The 19,138-nt window shown below is 41.8% G+C and overlaps 1 protein-coding gene across 6 annotated transcripts in view; it reads left to right on the top strand.

Annotated features, from left to right (window-relative positions):
- Positions 1–850: 850 nt before the first annotated feature.
- Positions 851–19,138, top strand: part of LOC109873518 (spectrin alpha chain, non-erythrocytic 1) — a 53,539-nt gene continuing 35,251 nt past the window's right edge. For 5 of the 6 annotated variants that reach the window (XM_020465178.2, XM_020465176.2, XM_031808961.1 and 2 more), the window contains exon 1: positions 9,763–9,979. In XM_020465178.2, the coding sequence (XP_020320767.2) occupies positions 9,893–9,979 (87 nt within the window). In that variant the 5' untranslated portion in view covers positions 9,763–9,892. Of the gene's footprint in view, positions 973–9,762; positions 9,980–19,138 lie in introns of those variants that run through there. The other variant, XM_031808962.1, reaches the window with a different exon arrangement.

Raw genomic sequence — 19,138 nt, 5'->3', positions numbered from 1 at the left:
TGGGCTGTAAGCACAACCCCCACCTGTGGACATTTGGCCCTCATACCACCCTCATGGAGTCTGTTTCTGACCGTTTGAGCAGACACATGCACATTTGTGGCCTGCTGGAGGTCATTTTGCAGGGCTCTGGCAGTGCTCCTCCTGCTCCTCCTTGCACAAAGGCGGAGGTAGCGGTCCTGCTGCTGGGTTGTTGCCCTCCTACGGCCTCCTTCACGTCTCCTGATGTACTGGCCTGTCTCCTGGTAGCGCCTCCATGCTCTGGACACTACGCTGACAGACACAGCAAACCTTCTTGCCACAGCTCGCATTGATGTGCCATACTGGATGAGCTGCACTACCTGAGCCACTTGTGTGGGTTGTAGACTCCGTCTCATGCTTCCACTAGTGTGAAAGCACCGCCAGCATTCAAAAGTGACCAAAACATCAGCCAGGAAGCATAGGAACTGAGAAGTGGTCTGTGGTCCCCACCTGCAGAACCACTCCTTTATTGGGGGTGTCTTGCTAATTACCTGTAATTTCCACCTGTTGTCTATTCCATTTGCACAACAGCATGTGAAATTTATTGTCAATCAGTGTTGCTTCCTAAGTGGACAGTTTGATTTCACAGAAGTGTGATTGACTTGGAGTTACATTGTGTTGTTTAAGTGTTCCCTTTATTTTTTTGAGCAGTGTATTTTTACCTTGAACATGTTTTAAAACCCACATTTAATGTAAATGTCAATTAAATATGAACAAATATGAATCGTTGTTCATGTTTACACAATTTTCCATATCATGAATAAATACAGGTAATGATACTTCTACTATTACGTGGGAAACTTTTATTTTTAACATTTTCGAAATTCCGTGCTCTGTCTTAGTGTTGCTGACGAGACGATGGTTCAAAAAGCGCGACAGCTATTTCATTCCGGGAGGTTTGCCCCATTTTCGATCCAGTTCTAGACGGCTACCCAAGCTCACTGCACAGTAGAGGTAAGCGTGCTATTTAGAACAGTTATTTTGCACATGGTAGCTTTGAATAAAAACGGCTTTACTTACTTGCACTTTCTACTTATAAAGTAACTTGTGTAGGCTCTACTAGCTAGCTATCTAGCATTTCGTCACTCACAGCTAGCCTCACCACCCCCCTGCTAACTAGCAAGCTACTTGCATCGTTTTCTTAGAGAAGATGCAGGCCCGACAACATAACTGTCAGGGCACCGTCATCTCCTCCTCGGTTGAAAACAAGCTTGCTTATCTTATTGAGCAAAAACCTTATTATTGGAGCAGGCTAGTTAACTAGCTACATTAGCTGAGTCGTAAACCATCTCTGGCTAAGTCAACAAGCTTCCTTGCGCTGACTTTGACAGCGTGAGGTCACACCACCCATTCAACAGCAAAATGGGAACATATTAAATCTTTATAAATTAATGGCCCATTTTAATACATGGTACATTAAATATTCTGTTGTCGGCCATAGCCGAAGGACCCGCCCGGCATCACCGCAATATGATAGTGGCATCACAGACAGAACTGGTAAGAAGGGTTAGTTATTGAATCAATAAGGCCCCCCGAGGGGGTGTGGTATTTGGCCAATAAACCACGGCTAAGGGCTTTTTCTTAAGCACGAGGCAACGGTGAGTATATTGGCCATTTACCTCTCCCAGGTCCCATATTGATATTATAAACTGGATACCAACTTTAATTAGAGCAGTAAAAATGCATGTTTTGTCATACCCGTGATATACCACAACTGTCAGTTCGGCATTCAGGGCTCGAACCACCATTATAAACAGGGAGGGTTGAGCCCTGAATGCTGATTGGCTGACAGCCGTGGCATATCAGACCATATACCATGGGTATGCCAATATCAGACCATATACCATGGGTATGCCAACCCATTTATTTTTACGGCTCTAATTACGTTGGTAACCAGTTTATAATAGCAATAAGCCACCCCGGGGTTTGTGATGTATGGCCAATATACCACGGCTAAGGGCTGTGTCCAGGCATTCCGAGTTGCTTCGTGCATAAGAACAGCCCTGAGCCATCTCAGCCCATAGCCATCTCGGGCTTTATTACTTTATTACTTATATATTTTCCATTGAACAAATTACCAGTGTGTTGTGAATAACATTAGCAACAATAGTGGAATGGTGGGTCGCCTTCAAAATAAAAGTCCCCATTGAAACTGATACTAATGGAAAAATTGTTGATACGTGCCACAATTGGACTAGATCATGTTTAGTGCTGACTCCATTTAGTCAATTGGTCGATTGTTTGGTCAATAGGCTGTTGGTCGGCCGAGATTTCTTTAGTTGAGCAGCCATATTTATTTTTCATGGTGTACAAGACACCTGTCTGTTTTGCAGTCTCAGTGGACTAATCCATTGTGTAGGCCATGGGGATGGCACAGTCCATCACTCTAAGACATGTGATACTGAAATTGTATATGGTTATATTATGGGAAAATAATTGTGCAACACTAATAAATCAAATATTATTTTATAACATGCACTTTCTCCCGTGTTGGATATGGTTGCTGTCCATGGTTCTGAAACAATCTTCTGTGCGCTCTAGAATTGGCGCCTTTCCCTATGTTGCAATGTGCATAATAGCAACATTTAGCCAGCATATTGGGATTGAGAACAATGCGGCGGATGTAGTGGCAGCAGAGACAAGGAAACCCCCCTTGCCTTAAACCATATTGGGACGGAATTCGTTTTTCTGGGGGTCGTCGGATAATGTAATTATATGCACAAAACGCCACATCTGTAATTTTATTCCCGTCCGAATCAGCCATGGCAGGAGAGTAACAGATCCAGCCAGAGTCACCTACTGTTTGGTGAACTCCAAGGTCCTCTGATAATACTAGTCCCATGTGAATCAGCCATGTCAGTCATTTGTACATGGCAGGAGAGTAACAGATCCAGCCAGAGTAACCTACTGTTTGGTGAACTCCAAGGTCCTCTGATAATACTAGTCCCATGTGAATCAGCCATGTCAGTCATTTGTACATGGCAGGAGAGTAACAGATCCAGCCAGAGTAACCTACTGTTTGGTGAACTCCAAGGTCCTCTGATAATACTAGTCCCATGTGAATCGACATCCCTGTGTTTTCAGAGAAATGTCTGAGTTTGGCAGGTGTTGCTCACGGTTTGAGCAAGAGAACAATAACTGATTTGATAAATTGAACCAAGTGCTACACATAGCCTATATATGATGGGCCTACGTGTATTAACTTACACAGTGAATGCTTTTGTTCATATGTTTTGTGTGTATGAATTGAATATTGCCAAATGCACCAGTAAAAAATATTATGGCTATTTAATGTAATCCTTGCTGTTAATAGATTGCAAAGCAGCATAAAACAGACTTAAATGTTTGGAAATGAGTTCACATCCATAGCCTAAAAATGCAGTGCAAGTGCACTGTTTAGCTCACATCTGAAGGCTTGGGGGCATTTAGGACGTCTACTGCAGATCACTAAAATATCGTAAAGGTTATGATCACACATTTTCAATTTAAATATTATGGCGACACTATTACCAAAGATGGTTTAGAAACTTGGGAACCAAGCACCGATTATGATTTTTCAACGCTGATACCGATTATTGGAGGACCAAAAAAAGCTGATACCGATTAATCGGCTGATTTATCATTTAAAATATATATATATATGTATTTGTAATAATGACATTTAAAATAAACCCTTTTTTAAAACTTAATATAATCCATAAATAAAATCAATTTTAGTCTCAAATATATAATGACACATGTTCAATTTGGTTTAAATAATGTAAAAACACAGTATTGGAGAACAAAGTAAAAGTGCAATATATGCCATGTAAAAAAGCCAAATTTAAGTTCCTTGCTCAGAACATGAGAACATATGAAAGCTGGTGGTTCAATATTCCCAGTTCTTCAATATTCCCAGTTAAGAAGTTTTAGGTTGTAGTTATTATAGGACTATTTCTCACTATACCATTTGTATTTAATATACCTTTGGCTATTGGATGTTCTTATAGGCACTTTAGTATTTCCAGCCTAATCTCGGGAGTTGATAGGCTTGAAGTCATAAACAGAGCTGTGCATCAAGCATTGTTAAGAGCTGCTGGAAAACGCAGTAAATTGCTGTTTGAATGAATGCTTACGAGCCTGCTGCTGCCTACCACCGCTCAGTCAGACTGCTCTATCAAAGACTTAATTATAATATAATAAACACAGAAATACAAGCCTTAGGTCATTAATATGGTCAAATCTGGAAACTATAATTTCGAAAACAAAACATTTATTCTTTCAGTGAAATACGGAAATGTTCTGTATTTTATCGAACGGGCGGCAACCCGAAGTCTAAAGTGTTGCTGTTACATTGCACAACCTTCAATGTTATGTCATAATTATGTCCAATTCTGGTGCCTCTCGCCCGACACGTTGTCTCGTTGAATGGTTCTTACTATCCGGAATCCTTAATGTCCCTACCCCATTTACATTTTAAATGGTGAGGGTTAGGTTAAGGTTAGGTGGCTAGCACTCGTGATGGAAATGAGGGTGGCAAAATGTGAATTTGGACCAGTCACTGACTGACAAGCCATACATCAAAATTGTTGGGCTCCCGAGTGGTGCAGCACTCTAAGGCACTGCATCTCAGTGCTAGAGGCATCACTACAGACCAAGGTTCGATCCTGGACTGTATCACAACTGGCTGTGATTGGGAGTCCCATAGGGCGGTGCACAATTGGCCCAGTGTTGTCCGGATTAGGGTTTGGCCGGGGTAGGCTGTCATTGTAAAATAAGAATTTGTTCTTAACTGACTTGCATAGTTAAATTAAGGTTGAATAAAAACATAGCTATGAAGTGCTACTTTGTAACCGGCTATTTTTGTTGTTGTTGTCTCTGAATGCATTTGAAAGACGGAGGTTGAGGAATAGACTTCGCAAAGAGCAAATTTAACACCAGATTTTGCGGGCTTCACTAAAGGGCTCTAACGTTAACGTAACCACAGAGTTGAATGGCACTTGCTTTACATTTGGGCATAGCATCCATTGTTTGAGTTGGCAAGCTTTTAGCTACTCAGCACTCCCCGTAGAAGCCGTAACAGTTTAGTTCACAGTAGTTCTCTCCTCCCCGACTGGTGTAGTTGCATTGGGTGATCGTGTCCAGTCTTGTTATAGCGCCAAGGCAAAATAGGCTAATTGCCATGTAAAGAGCGCCCTCTTCAGACAAATAATGAAATGCAAAAAAAAAAGTATAATTCATTGAACACATTTTTTTTCTGTGTTTTCCCCGCATCTTATATCGGTCCTTTTCAGTGGATTAAATGATGACGCAAATACATCTGTAAAAGGCTAATATCGGGCAAAGTATTTAATTTATTTATGTTTTTTAATTTGTTTTTAATTTATCATTTTATTATATATAGTTTTTTTAAATAATATCGGTCAACTGATAAAATGGGTATTTTCTAAGCCCATCGACCCACCACCACCCACTTCCCTTCATAGCTGATGCACATTGTGTTTCTACTGAAGGTTGACAGTTTGGGCTTGACATTAAACTGCTCCAACCATAAGACTTCTAAACACTGAAGTTCCTCCTGGCATGTCTGTGTTTTACATTCCTGCTGGTGTGTGTGTTTTTGTTTTGCATTCTTGATGGGATCAAAAACAAGGTTGAGGTCATCACTGGTGTCACCAGAGGGAATGAGTAGGGCTGTTGCGGTGACTATTACCACCACATCGGCAGTCATAAGTCATAACCGCAGTAAAAGTCCACGTGACCATTGAGTCATAGTAATCTCCTTTTATGCACTCTGGACATACTTTGGTACTACTCAACTTGCTAATGACCATCAGGTCCTAATGGCCTGGTACTCCGGGATCTATTGTCCCTCTAACCACTCTAACATCAATGCAAATGAAATCGATATTACATGAAACACTAAAACAGTAATCCTGCTTTTAAAACTCACAATGTGGTGATCAATTCGAAGAAAGAAGTTCAACAGCAGGTTGAAACTGAGTGTAAAACATGGTTGTTGTGGATGTTTCAAAGCCTAACACAACAGACAGCGATTTCTAAGGTGGTGATTCATTCAAAACACCATACACATATTAGAGCTAATGTATAGGCGTATGAGCCTAAGCCTGGGAGGGGGATAAAAACGTAATTATGACTATGCCTTTTACAATACAGTTGTGACCAAAAGTTTTGAGAATGACACAAATATTAATTTCCACAAAGTGTGCTGCTTCAGTGTCTTTAGGTATTTTAGTCAGATGTTACTGTGGAATACTGAAGTATAATTACAAGCATTTCATAAGTGTCAAAGGCTTTTATTGACAATTACTTTAAGTTGATGCAAAGAGTCAATATTTGCAGTGTGGACCCTTTTTTTTCAAGACCTCTGCAATCCGCCCTGGCATGTTGTCAATTAACTTCTGGGCCACATCCTGACTGATGGCAGCCCATTCTTGCATAATCAATGCTTGGAGTTTGTCAGAATTTGTGGGTTTTTGTTTGTCCACCTGCCTCTTGAGGATTGACCACAAGTTCTCAATGGGATTAAGGTCTGGGGAGTTTCCTGGCCATGGACCTAAAATATTGATGTTTTGTTCCTCGAGCCACTTAGTTATCACTTTTGCCTTAGGGCAATGGGCTCCATCATGCTGGAAAAGGCATTGTTCATCACCAAACTGTTCCTGGATGGTTGGGAGAAGTTGCTCTTGGAGGATGTGTTGGTACCATTCTTTATTCATGGCTGTGTTCTTAGGCAAAATTGTGAGTGAGCTTGAGATTGGGAGTGCCCACTCCCTTGGTTGAGAAGCAACCCCACACATGAATGGTCTCAGGATGCTTTACTGTTGGCATGACACAGGACTGATGGTAGCGCTCACCTTGTCTTCTCCGGACAAGCTTTTTTCCGGATGCCACAAACGAATCGGAAAGGCGATTCATCAGATAAAATTACTTTACCCCAGTCCTCAGCAGTCCAATTCCTGTACCTTTTGCAGAATATCAGTCTGTCCCTGATGTTTTTCCTGTAGAGAAGTGGCTTCTTTGCTGCCCTTCTTGATACCAGGCCATCCTCCAAAAGTCTTCACCTCACTGTGCGTGCAGATGCACTCACACCCACCTGCTGCTATTCCTGAGCAAGCTCTGTACTGGTGGTGCACCAATCCCGCAGCTGAAACAACTTTAGGAGACGGTCCTGGCGCTTGCTGGACTTTTTTGGGCGCCCTGAAACCTTTACAACAATTGAACCGCTCTCCTTGAAGTTCTTGATGATCCGATAAATGGTTGATTTAGGTCAAATCTTACTGGCAGCAATATCCTTGCCTGTGAAGCCCTTTTTGTGCAAAGCAATGATGACGGCACGTGTTTCCTTGCAGTTAATCATGATTGACAGAGGAAGAACAATGATTCCAAGCACCACCCTCCTTTTGAAGCTTCCAGTCTGTTATTCGAACTCAGTCAGCATGACAGAGTGGTCTCTAGCTTTGTCCTCATCAACACTCACACCTGTGTTAATGAGAGAATCACTGAGATTATGTCAGCTGGTCCTTTTGTGGCAGGGCAGAAATGCAGTGGAAATGATTTTTGGGGGGGATTCAGTTAATTTGCATGGCAAGGAGGGACTTTGCAATTAATTGCAATTCATCTGATCACTCTTCATAACACTCTGGAGTATATGCAAATTGTTTTCATACAAACTGAGGCAGCAGACATTGAATTAATATTGGTGTCATTCTTTTGGCCACGACTGTACATAGCCTACCGCATATCACACATGGCAGAAAAACATGAAACTGATTTTCAATATCTTTGGTACATAATTGGTTTAGCCTATACTCTAACATTTGTACAAATTTGAGTAAACACCTTTTTCAGTGTGGACTGTATTATGCATACTGGATAGACTGGGATTGCAAAAAATTATTTTCATAATTAATTAGGTGGCAATTGACCTTTTAGCTAAACATAATGTCTCACCACCATGCGTTTCCATCTCCTCTCTCTCCTTTATTCCTTTCTCGAGCGTACAGAGGGGCTGTCAACAGTTTAGTGATATTTTTCATTGCGAAAACATGTTTCTATCGACGTTCCCGACCAGATTTCACTTGGTTTCCAAAATGAACCACTGGGTAGCTCCAGGAACAGGGTTGGAGAGCTCATGGCGTATGGAGTTAGGGCGGTATATCACCTGTCGTGCAGCGAGAGCATGCTCCTCAAACAGTGGTTGATGCATGGAGTCAAATAAGTGTTTATTTCTCATCTGCTCATATTAAGCACAGCTCCGCCATAACACCGAAGTAGCCTACCAGGCATAATTGGAAAAATGGACTGGCGGAAAAGCGTGCAGCAACCATTCTCTATTCGAGTGCAGATGACGTCTTTTTTTCCCTGCCGCTCTTACTGACCATTTGATAATAAAGACGAGATTCAATTGAGAATAGTCTGATGCTTGAAAATAGGATCACTTGAGAGAACAGCTGTGCAGCCTGAGGCGAGCTTTTATTGCGACTTTCTCAACTCATCAATAGCCTGTAGTCTCATCATTTAGCCCATGATATGTTTTGATTTCTAAGACATTCTAAGGTTTGTATCATTCACAACTAAAGTTGCCAAATCACTCTTAAATATAGTAAATTATCCATTTTATGCTCAGCATAGCCTCTTCATATGCGCACTCACTCCGGAATGGTAAAAATATCCTTCCTTTCTATTTCATCCAGCAAAGTTTAGTTATATTCTTCTTACTATGAAATGTATGTAAAATAATGGCACAGGACTTATAAGCATATCTTATCTGCTAAATGAACAAGCCTACAGCCTATGGCATGGAACATAGCCAGATAACATACAGTAGGCCAACACATTCTGTTATTCGGAAATACATTTTCTTCATATCATGTTTCTTTAGACCGGACTAAAATAAATAATGGATGTATATTAAATTGACTTATTAGACTTTGTTAAATGTATATTTTCCAAAGGTGCGCATCAGTGGCTTGAATGCATGGAGGCCTGGAGATGTTAATTAACGTTCAATTACCATGAGACCGGCAGCCTTTTGCATGACAATACATTCCACTCTTACTTAGTTATACTGTCAGCAGTCTATATGTTCTGTTCAGTTTGTCAATTTTGGTTGCCTTCCCTTTTAAGCCTATCTAATTATCCCCCCCCATACTCCACACACTGAGGAGTCTCCCTTTTCTGGTTGTCATGACAACGCTGTTACCCTGGCCTCTGTCCTGTCAGGCTGCTGGCTGTCCTAACTCACCCTACACTTTGGACATGCACACTCAACACAAAGCAAATACCGGACACTTTGTCATGTGACTGAATTCATATTATTCTAATGCATCACAATTGTCTTCGTCATAATGTCATGTTATGTTAATTGAATTATCTATTTTTGAATGATTGAAAATAACGCATCGATCTGATGTGAAACTGTGGCGTGTGCTCACTGTTGTTGACTTTAGCCAGCACAGACACCTGTCATCATGTCCCAGTTTATTAAAACAAAACTGAAGTTAATGTGTGTCACTACTATGTGTGTATGCGTGGTGTGTGCTTTGCTGTTTGTTTTCCTATCAGAAGGGTGTGCTGGGGTGTTCATCGAAGTTTCTAGAATGCTGAGAGTAGTCAGGCGGACTGTTTGAGAGAAAGGAGGCCATGAGGAGAGAGGGCGGGAGGGAGAGGGAAAGACGCAAGGGCTGGGCGTTATCTTGGCTTGCTCCCGACGCGGCCGAGCCACTGCAGGGGCAATGCGTCTGTCTGCTCTGCAGAGAGCGGAAGAGTGAGTGAGAGAGAGAGAGAATAAGAGGCGTTCAGTTTCTCATTCTTCCTTTATCAGTTGAGATTTGTATCGGGAGCCGAAACCGGAGTGACTGCTGCTGGCTTCATGGCCACCATTGAAATCCAAGACCTAGGGCAACAGCGGGAGACAAGCCGTCTGCCTAGGGAGACTTTGGCCACCACCTCTCCTCAGGTACTGATATGACATAGCAAAGACAGTTGGACAGACAAGGCTCTGGATAAGGAGCCTAGAACACCTTGACTCACTGATTATAACTAACGTTGAGTTTCAGTTTGCTGGTTAGCCTATGTACTCTCATTTTGAGAATTTGAGTAGCTGGATATGGTGGACTGTTAATCTAACTCTGGTCAGTTGATTGGTTTTAGTTTATTTTCATGGTAATTAGTCACTGAATTCTGGCATGCGTTTACTGCACGTGTTTGTGTGTAAGACATTTATTTTTTGTCTTGAAGGACTGGGTTAATTTGGTAAATTTGATTGGTTTTAACTGGACTCCATGGTAATTGAATCACTGAATTCAGGCCTGTGTACTGCGTTGTGCGACTGGATTTGTGTGTGGTTGTGTTCATGAAACCGAGGGTTTGTGTTACTTGAACTGAGCTGGATTAAATTAATGGCACTGACCATTATTTATGAAAAATAATACATGCCAGAGAGTCAGGTTTGCATTTGGCATGGTAAACCTCCACAGATGTCAAATGTTTTGACACAGGCTTTCCAATGCGTCATTGACTGGATGACAGCCATTTTGATTTAGCCTAATCCAGACATGATTGTCTTGGTAATGTTCCAGAGTAGGATTTGGGACTTGTATGACTGTTTTGTGATGATTTGTGGAAAAAAGATTAACAATAGAGCTCAATATTTTGTCATGTAGTCTAATCTCAGTCTTGTAGATAGTTTTAACAGTGGATGGTGGGTTTGCGAATGAATTCGAATCCCCCCTGGGCATGCTGTCGATTGGCCAGGACTCTGAGGGAGCTGTAAGAGGTCAAGGTTCACTCCAGGGAAGGGAACTGAAGCATTGTTGGGCCCATATCCTTTTCCTTCCTGCTGCGCTGCTTTTCTTCTTTGCACATGCGTCTGGACTGTGTGTCGTTCTATATGATTTCAATCACTTTCTGACTGCACCCCTTTTCATTTGAATAACACCTTTCATACATGTTTGCCCATTGTAAAAGTGGTCATAAAGTTACAATTCATGAAGCATTCAGGAGATAGAGGTGCTCAAAGTTGACCAATTTTGCGTACCCCACCCTTCCATGAGACTTCCAATGTGAAAAAGATAAACGGTTGAGTTTGATATAATTTGAAAGCTTACAAACATGGGTGTCAAACTATTCTATAATTTCTCGAAAATTTAATGAAGAAATTGACATTAGGTTTTAATGTCTATCTAAAAATGCAGGGTGTCATTTAAATCATAGAAATATAATTCATAGAATGGACTTAACCCTTCAGAACCCTGCAATGTAGCTGGTTACACCATTTTGACATTTACATTTAGTTTAATCTTCAACATGCAATTACTACCAGTAAAATGGCTGCCGGTCCACCCACCGTCGAATGTCAACTTGAATGGGTATGTCTATTCTATTATCTGTATTTCTATGATTCAATAGGTTTTCTATGGAAGATTGACAGTAACATTTAACAGTGGATATTCCCACTCAAGTCAAAATAGTTTGTGTGGACCTCCAACCATCTTTGTGGTACCATTTGTGAAAGTTGAAATTTCAACTTTATTCACGTTTTAGTACAATGGTGGAGCAAACTTTCCCCTTAAAGTCAGGACAGTGGAGTCCCTGCCCATCTTTCGAAAACGTCTGAAACCTTACCAATTTGATTAGTAACTTAAATAACTCTCATGGCGCCGTCAATGAAATAAAATGTACATATGATTGTGACGTTGTCTCAGCTAGCTATCTTAAGATAAATGCACTAATTGTAAGTCGCTCTGGATAAGAGCATTGCTGAATGACTAAAATGTAAATATTTATCAGCCAAAACACGACACCCTGTAGTGAAGTATGCTGTGTCTCAACCGATGGCAGGCACAACACAAACACCTCAGATAATGTCAAATAGAGTCTAAGCAAAAAAACATTTTTAAAGCAAACAGTTTTCTCAGTAAATCAGTTTGACACCCTTTGAAAGCTTTCAAATGACATTACACTAAACCGTTTATATTTTTCAGTGATGAAGACATGGCTGTCTCGTGTTAGGGTGTGGTATGCAAAATGGGTTTACTTTGAGCACCTTGTTTTGGCATCCAGGTCCAAAAAAGTTCCTTTCTGACCTCTTCTAACATGGGCAAACTTGTATGGAAGGTTTCGTTCAAATTTAAGATGGGTGCAGTCAAAGTGATTGAAATCATATGGAATGTACAGAAGATGATACAGTATGCAGATGGGCAGAATCTGCTTCTCCGATAGAAATCCCTGATCACGCTTGTAGGTGATGTCATGGCAATGTTGGCTCATTCGCAGAAACATGTTGGCTCCAATATTTAGGTTTTGTATTTAGATGTTGAGAAAGTTAACGAAGGACACATTTTTCACTTCTCCCATTGGCTTGCAAAACCCCAAGTCTGCCGAGTCTGCTTAGCAAGCATTCCTGGACGTCTCGCAATGTTGCGCCTTTGGGTTTAGAAACTCTGCTTGTACTGTGGGAGCGCCCTGCCGTTTCCTGTAAATTCTTCCGGCCAGCATCCTCCCAGTATGGCATATGTTAGTGAGAAGCTATGTTTCCATGGGAACCAGGAAGGGGCTGTTATGTGACTTCATCGGTTTTCCACTGTCTCTCAGGACTCCCTTTGGGAATGAGACTGGGCCTTTAGGATAGAGTGCTCTACTACTCTACCGAATGGTGCTTTTCTGAGTTAATTTGGCAAGGGTTCTTGTGTTGGACTGTTTATTCTCAAGGTTACACCCAATCTTAACTTCATTCCTCATTCTCTTTTTTATTTATTTTTATCTCATTCTGTAGCCTAATCATTTGGACAAGTACATGGTCAAGAATTAAGAAAAAAAAAGTGAAACTGTGAAAGCAACTTTTTTTCCACCTCGGTAGAATCCTTATTTGTTCTCCATCAAATCAAAATTAATACATTTATGCCAGGAAGCCAGCGAGGACTTCGCAGCGCTCAAATTAATTATCTAGGTCGTGGTACTATGCGTGGCAGTAATTCTAATGAAGCAAATTGATACCCCTCACCTCCCCTCCTTCTCATTCACACCCACCACATTTTGCATTCTCTCTCCGTAGAGCGATTTCTCTCTGCACACTTGGGCAGCGATGGGAGCCACACAGGGCTCTAAAAATATCTCTGGCCTCCTCGAATGGAATCTGTGGCATATCTTTATGAGAAAGACCTGATTTTAAAATTGTGAGAGGGTGGGAATAGATACTGTATTGTCAAAGCATCGCTGCCGTGGTGGGAATATGAGACTCTTAATTTTTAAATGATTTTTTACCCCTTTTCTCCCCAATTTTGTGATATCCAATTAGTAGTTAGACTTGTCTCATCGCTGCAACTCTCGTACAGATTCAGGAGAGGCGAAGGTCGAGAGTCATGCATCATCCGAAACACTGCTTCTTGACACATTGCTCGCTTAACCCGGAAGCCAGCCGCACCAATGTCTCGGAAGAAACACCGTACATCTGGCGACCGAAGTCAGTTTACATGCGCCTGAGAGCGCGATGGGACAAGGACATCCCGGCCAGGCCAAACCCTCCCCGGACCCGGACGATGCTGGGCCAATTGTGTACCGCCTCATGGGTCTCCTGGCCGTGGCTGGCTGCGACAAAGCCTGGGATCAAACCCGGGTCTGTAGTGACTCCTCTAGCACTGCAATGCAGTGCCTTAGACCGCTGCGCCACTCGAGAGGCCCAGACATCTCTATAATACAGAGATAATAGCCAAACCTCATTTGGAGACTTGCTCCTTCCTGGTCTCCTGTCCTCCATTACTAGGAGAAATATCATATCACTCCAGACCAGATATAGTCCATTCCACCATCTTGTCCTTACCCCAAACCCTATTCAGCAAGCTGTTTAAGCCTGCCGATCATATATTTGATATAATATGCCTTCATAGCATTAGCTATGTCTGAAAAGGTAGTGTGTGTGGTGATCACAAGTGGTTACTTCAGTGACGAAGAGCTATGGCAGACAGTAACTATGTGAAAATATTTGCTTTTGAGTAAATATTGTCACGAATAGCAAAATAATAGGCTATTCGTTTAGGATAATGTTGATTCCCTTCATTCATTTATTTAACTAGGCAAGTCAGTTAATTAAGAACACATTCTTATTTTCAATGATGGCCTAGGAACGGTGGCAGAACGACAGATTTTCACCTTGTCAGCTCGGGGATCCAATCTTGCAACCTTACAGTTAACTAGTCAATAACGCAATAACGACCTGCCTCTCTCTCGTTGCGCTCCACAAGGAGACTGCCTGTTACGCGAATGCAGTGAGCCACGGTAAGTTGCTAGCTAGCATTAAACTTACCTTATAAAAAACAATCAATCATAATCACTAGTTAGCTACACATGGTTGATATTACTAGATATTATCTAGCGTGTCCTGTGTTGCATATAATCTGACTGTTGCATATAATCTGACTGAGCATACAAGTATCTGACTGAGCGGTGGTAGGCAGAAGCAGGCGCGTAAACATTCATTCAAACAGCACTTTTGTGCGTTTTGCCAGCAGCTCTTCGTTGTGCGTCAAGCATTGCGCTGTTTATGACTTCAAGCCTATCAACTCCCGAGATGAGCCTGGTGTAACCGAAGTGAAATGGCTAGCTAGTTAGCACGCGCTAATAGCTTTTCAAACGTCACTCACTCTGAGCCTTCTAGTAGTTATTCCCCTTGCTCTGCATGGGTAACGCTGCTTCGATGGTGGCTGTTGTCATTGTCGCAATTGCCAGGTCGCAATTGTAAATGAGAACTTGTTCTCAACTTGCCTACCTGGTTAAATAAAGGTAAAATAAAATAAAATAAATTGTGTTGCTGGTTCGAGCCCAGGGAAGAGCGAGGAGAGGGACAGAAGCTATACTGTTACACTGGCAATACTAAAGTGCCTATAAGAACATCTAATAGTCAAAGGTAATGAAATACAAATGGTATAGAGGGAAATAGTCCTATAATTCCTATAATAACTACAACCTAAAACTTCTTACCTCGGGAATATTGAAGACTCATGTTAAAAGGAACCACCAGCTTTCACATGTTCTCATGTTCTGAGCAAGGAAATTAAACCTTAGCTTTCTTACATAGAACATATTGCACTTTTACTTTCTTCTCCAACACTTTGTTTTTGCATTATTTAAACCAAATTGAACATGTTTCATTATTTACTTGAGGCTAAATTGATTTTATTGATGTATTATATTAAGTTAAAATAAGTGTTCATTCAGTATTGTTGTAATTGTCATTATTACAAATACATTTTTTTTAAATGGTAGATTAATCGGTATCGGCCTTTTTTGGTCCTCCAATAATCGGCATCGGCCTTTTTTGGCCCTCCAATAATCGGCATCGGCGTGGGAAAAAAATCGTAATCGGTCGACCTCTACTCCAAACACACCAAGACCGTCCTTTAGAGGGCACAAGGAGACGGAAAAGATTTGGCATGGGTCCCAAGATCCTCAGTGCTACAGCTGCACCATCGAGAGCATTCTGACTGGTTGCATCACCGCCTGGTATGGCAACTCTTTGGCATCTGACCGTAAGGCGCTGCGTAGGGTAGTGTGTACAGCCCAGTACATCACTGGGGCTAAGCTTCCTCCCAGTACGATCTCTATACTAAAAGGTGTCAGACTTCAGTCACCCAAGTCAGACTATTCTCTCTGCTACCGCTCGGCAAGTGGTACCGGAGCACCAAGTCTCGGTCCAAAAGGCTCCTTATAACAGCTTCGACCCCCAAGCCATAAGACTGCTGAACAATGAATCAAATTGCCATCCGAAGTATTTGCATTGTTTTTACACTGCTGCTTCTCACTGTTTAATATCTATGCATAGTCACTTTACCCCTACCCAAATGTACAAATTACCTAGACTAATCTGTCCCCCTGCACATTTACTCGGTACCGGTACCCCCTGTATATAGCCTCGTTATTGTTATTATTTTAACTTTAGTTAATTTAGTGAATATTTTCTTAACGCTATTTTCTTAACTGCATTGGTTAACCTGTTGCGACGAGCAATCCCGTATCCGGGATCCTATTTATAGCCTCAAGCTCATTACCATAACGCAACGTTAACTATTCATGAAAATCGCAAATGAAATAAATATATTAGCTCTGAAGCTTAGCCTTTTGTTAACAACACTGTCATCTCAGATTTTCAAAATATGCTTTTGAACCAAAGCTAAACAAGCATTTGTGTAAGAGTATTGATAGCCTAGCATAGCATTTTTCCAAATTAACTCCATAATATCGACAGAAACATGGCAAACATTGTTTAGAATCAATCCTCAAGGTGTTTTTCACATATCTATCGACGATAAATCATTCGTGGCAGTTTGGTTTCTCTTCTGAAGAAAATGTAACGCGCATGGACCTGGAGATTACGCAATAATTTCGACGGAGGACACCGGGCGGACACCTGGTAAATGTAGTCTCTTGGTCAATCTTCCAATGATATGCCTACAAATACGTCACAATGCTGCAGACACCTTGGGGAAACGACAGAAAGTGCAAGCTCATTCCTGGCGCATTCACAGCCATATAAGGAGACATTGGAACACAGGGCATTCAAAATCTGGACCATTTCCTGTATGAAATTTCATCTTGGTTTCGCCTGTAGCATTAGTTCTGGGGCACTCACAGATAATATCTTTGCAGTTTTGGAAACGTCAGAGTTTTTTCTTTCCAAAGCTGTCAATTACATGCATAGTCGAGCATCTTTTCGTGACCAAATATCTTGTTTAAAACGGGAACGTTTTTTATCAAAAAATTAAGAGCGCCCCCTATCTCGAAGAAGTTAAGGGCTTGTAAGCATTTCACTCTAAGGCCTACCTACACCTGTTGTATTCGGCACATGTGACAAATAAAATTTGATTTGCATTGAAAAACACAGACGTTGAATGCACCTCTGCTAAATGACTGAAGGGGGGGACGTGAGGGAACGATGAGTCTTCTAGAGAACCTTGAAACAGCTGAGATTACATAACGCTTCAAGTGTGCCGGCCTGTGCTTGAGTGCTGACATAATGTCTTTGTTTTTCAAAAGATGTCCTATGAACTTGATACTGAAGTGGCAATTTACCCAGCTACCAGGGCCAGTATTTAACCCATACATCTCTCCTGCTATCAAGGCCTATAGTTAGCAAGACGATCCATCCTTCATGTGGTCTAGTACAGTGTGTTTAGTGGCCTCACCACAACAGGATGTGGGTCCACTACCTCAAGAAACAACCTCTGTATGTGTACAGTAGGCCAGTCCTAAACACTGTTGGGTAGAAGTCTTAACCACCATGGAGCGGTTTTTATTTTTATTGCTGCTTGCACTGTTTAGAAATCAGGTGGTTGGACTTTGACTGACCTATCGCCTTGCGGATGGAATTTGTGTGTGGTGTTTCTCAGTCTCTTAACACGAAAATTGAATGTGCTTGTTGGAGAAAGAGCAAGGGTTACATAAACAGGGAGCTTCTAGGAAGTCTTCCGCTCTGCTGTTTAGTAGTGTGTGTGTGTGTGGGAGGTGATTGAGGGCGTGAAGGAGGGAAAGTGTCATAGAGAGGGAGGTGGTAGATGGAGGTGGTTGGTGTTATCTACCATTCACACCATTCGGAGTCGAGTGCTATCTGCTATTGCAGAAGCACTGTGCTAGAGGGCCTTCTGGCGGTCGAAGATACAACCTGTACTATGAAATGGCCTCCTCCCTCCACAAGTTAATTCATGTAATTTGATAAATACTACCAAATGTATTTTGGTCTGTAATGTAGCCATTTACTTGACACCTGGAACTGCACACAGATTCAATTTACTTTTAAGCCACTCGTCAAAGAGGCCAAACTCTTTGCAGGTTGTGTGATTTCAAGTTTACACCAAAGCAGCAAATTTTACAGATATTGTTGTCACTCCTTCTACAATAACTTTGGGACTGGTGTTAGGGGATGTAGGGGGGATATCAATTAGTCGGTTGCTTTTTACAGAAAATGGGCTAATGTAGAGAGGCTAGTAATCAGCTTAGTCTAGTCCGTTATTTCTGCCATTTCTATCTCTATGTAGCTGTGTTTGTTTCGATGGCAGTGGCCATCCCAAGAGCTATTCAGAACACTCACCAGTTTCCTACGTTAGCGCTGGTGGTGTCTCCTCCGTGGGTTAGCTTAATGGTGTGAAGGATTGAGGTTGTTTTGGGAGAAATGGAATCAGGCCTGGTCTGTTGCGTGTTGAGGAGAGCCAGCCAGCCCCTAAGCCCCTTTGTGGACCAGACCAGGCAGTGTCTCCTGGATCTGCTGAATGGAAAGCCACCATACTGCTGACAACACTAATCCTACTGTCAGATAGGGACCATTTCACTCTTTCACCTTCCATCTCTTTCTCATCCCTCTTTCTCTCGGTCTGAATGGGAGCTGTGCTCTAACAGTGGGCCTCTCATCTGGTCTAGCAGTCCCCTGTCCCCATTTGACTGATTGACTGTCAGTGATATTTTGTCTTTGTCTCTCTCTGTGTGTGTTCCCCTTTGCTCATGGTGTTCACTGACAGATCAATGTTCTGTCCCTCCTTACTGAAAGTAATTAGGATTCACTTTTCACTGAATTCTGTTCATTTTCATCATATCACATTTGTCTTATGGTGTCTCACAACAGACATGGATATCTGTATCTTTAATTATGGAAGCACTTGAGAACAAGTTGGAAGTAAAATGGCTAAGACAATTTATTTTGACAATGTCTTAAGCCAGTGTATGAAAGCGGTATGAGATGGTCTGTTGGAACTGGGTGAGAGACTCATGCTCACACATTCCTGACCTGAGATGAAGGGGCTGTGAGTTTTCTAGCTATGGTGTTCAGCTGGACTGGCCTCCCTCCACCATGGTCAGGGTGTATCAGAGGTCACAGTGACCTGATAAGCCACAGTGTAGGTAACGCCGCCCTGAGAAAGACTCCAGATTTAGGGCTGGGGCGACATAGATTTAATTTGATTACCAGTCAAAAGTTGAGACACCTACTCATTCAAGGGTTTTTCTTAAATAGTAAAAATGTGTACATTGTAGAATAATAGTGATGTAAAAAGTGTTGACCTGTTAGTGATCCCTTTAGCGGGATTGATTTGACAACATCTAGTGAAATTGCAGAGCGCCAAATTCAAACTAAATC

This window comes from Oncorhynchus kisutch, linkage group LG29 (genome assembly GCF_002021735.2).
Source record: "Oncorhynchus kisutch isolate 150728-3 linkage group LG29, Okis_V2, whole genome shotgun sequence".
In the NCBI taxonomy this organism is placed as follows: Eukaryota; Metazoa; Chordata; class Actinopteri; order Salmoniformes; family Salmonidae; genus Oncorhynchus; species Oncorhynchus kisutch.
This window is presented reverse-complemented; position numbering and strand designations above follow the sequence as displayed.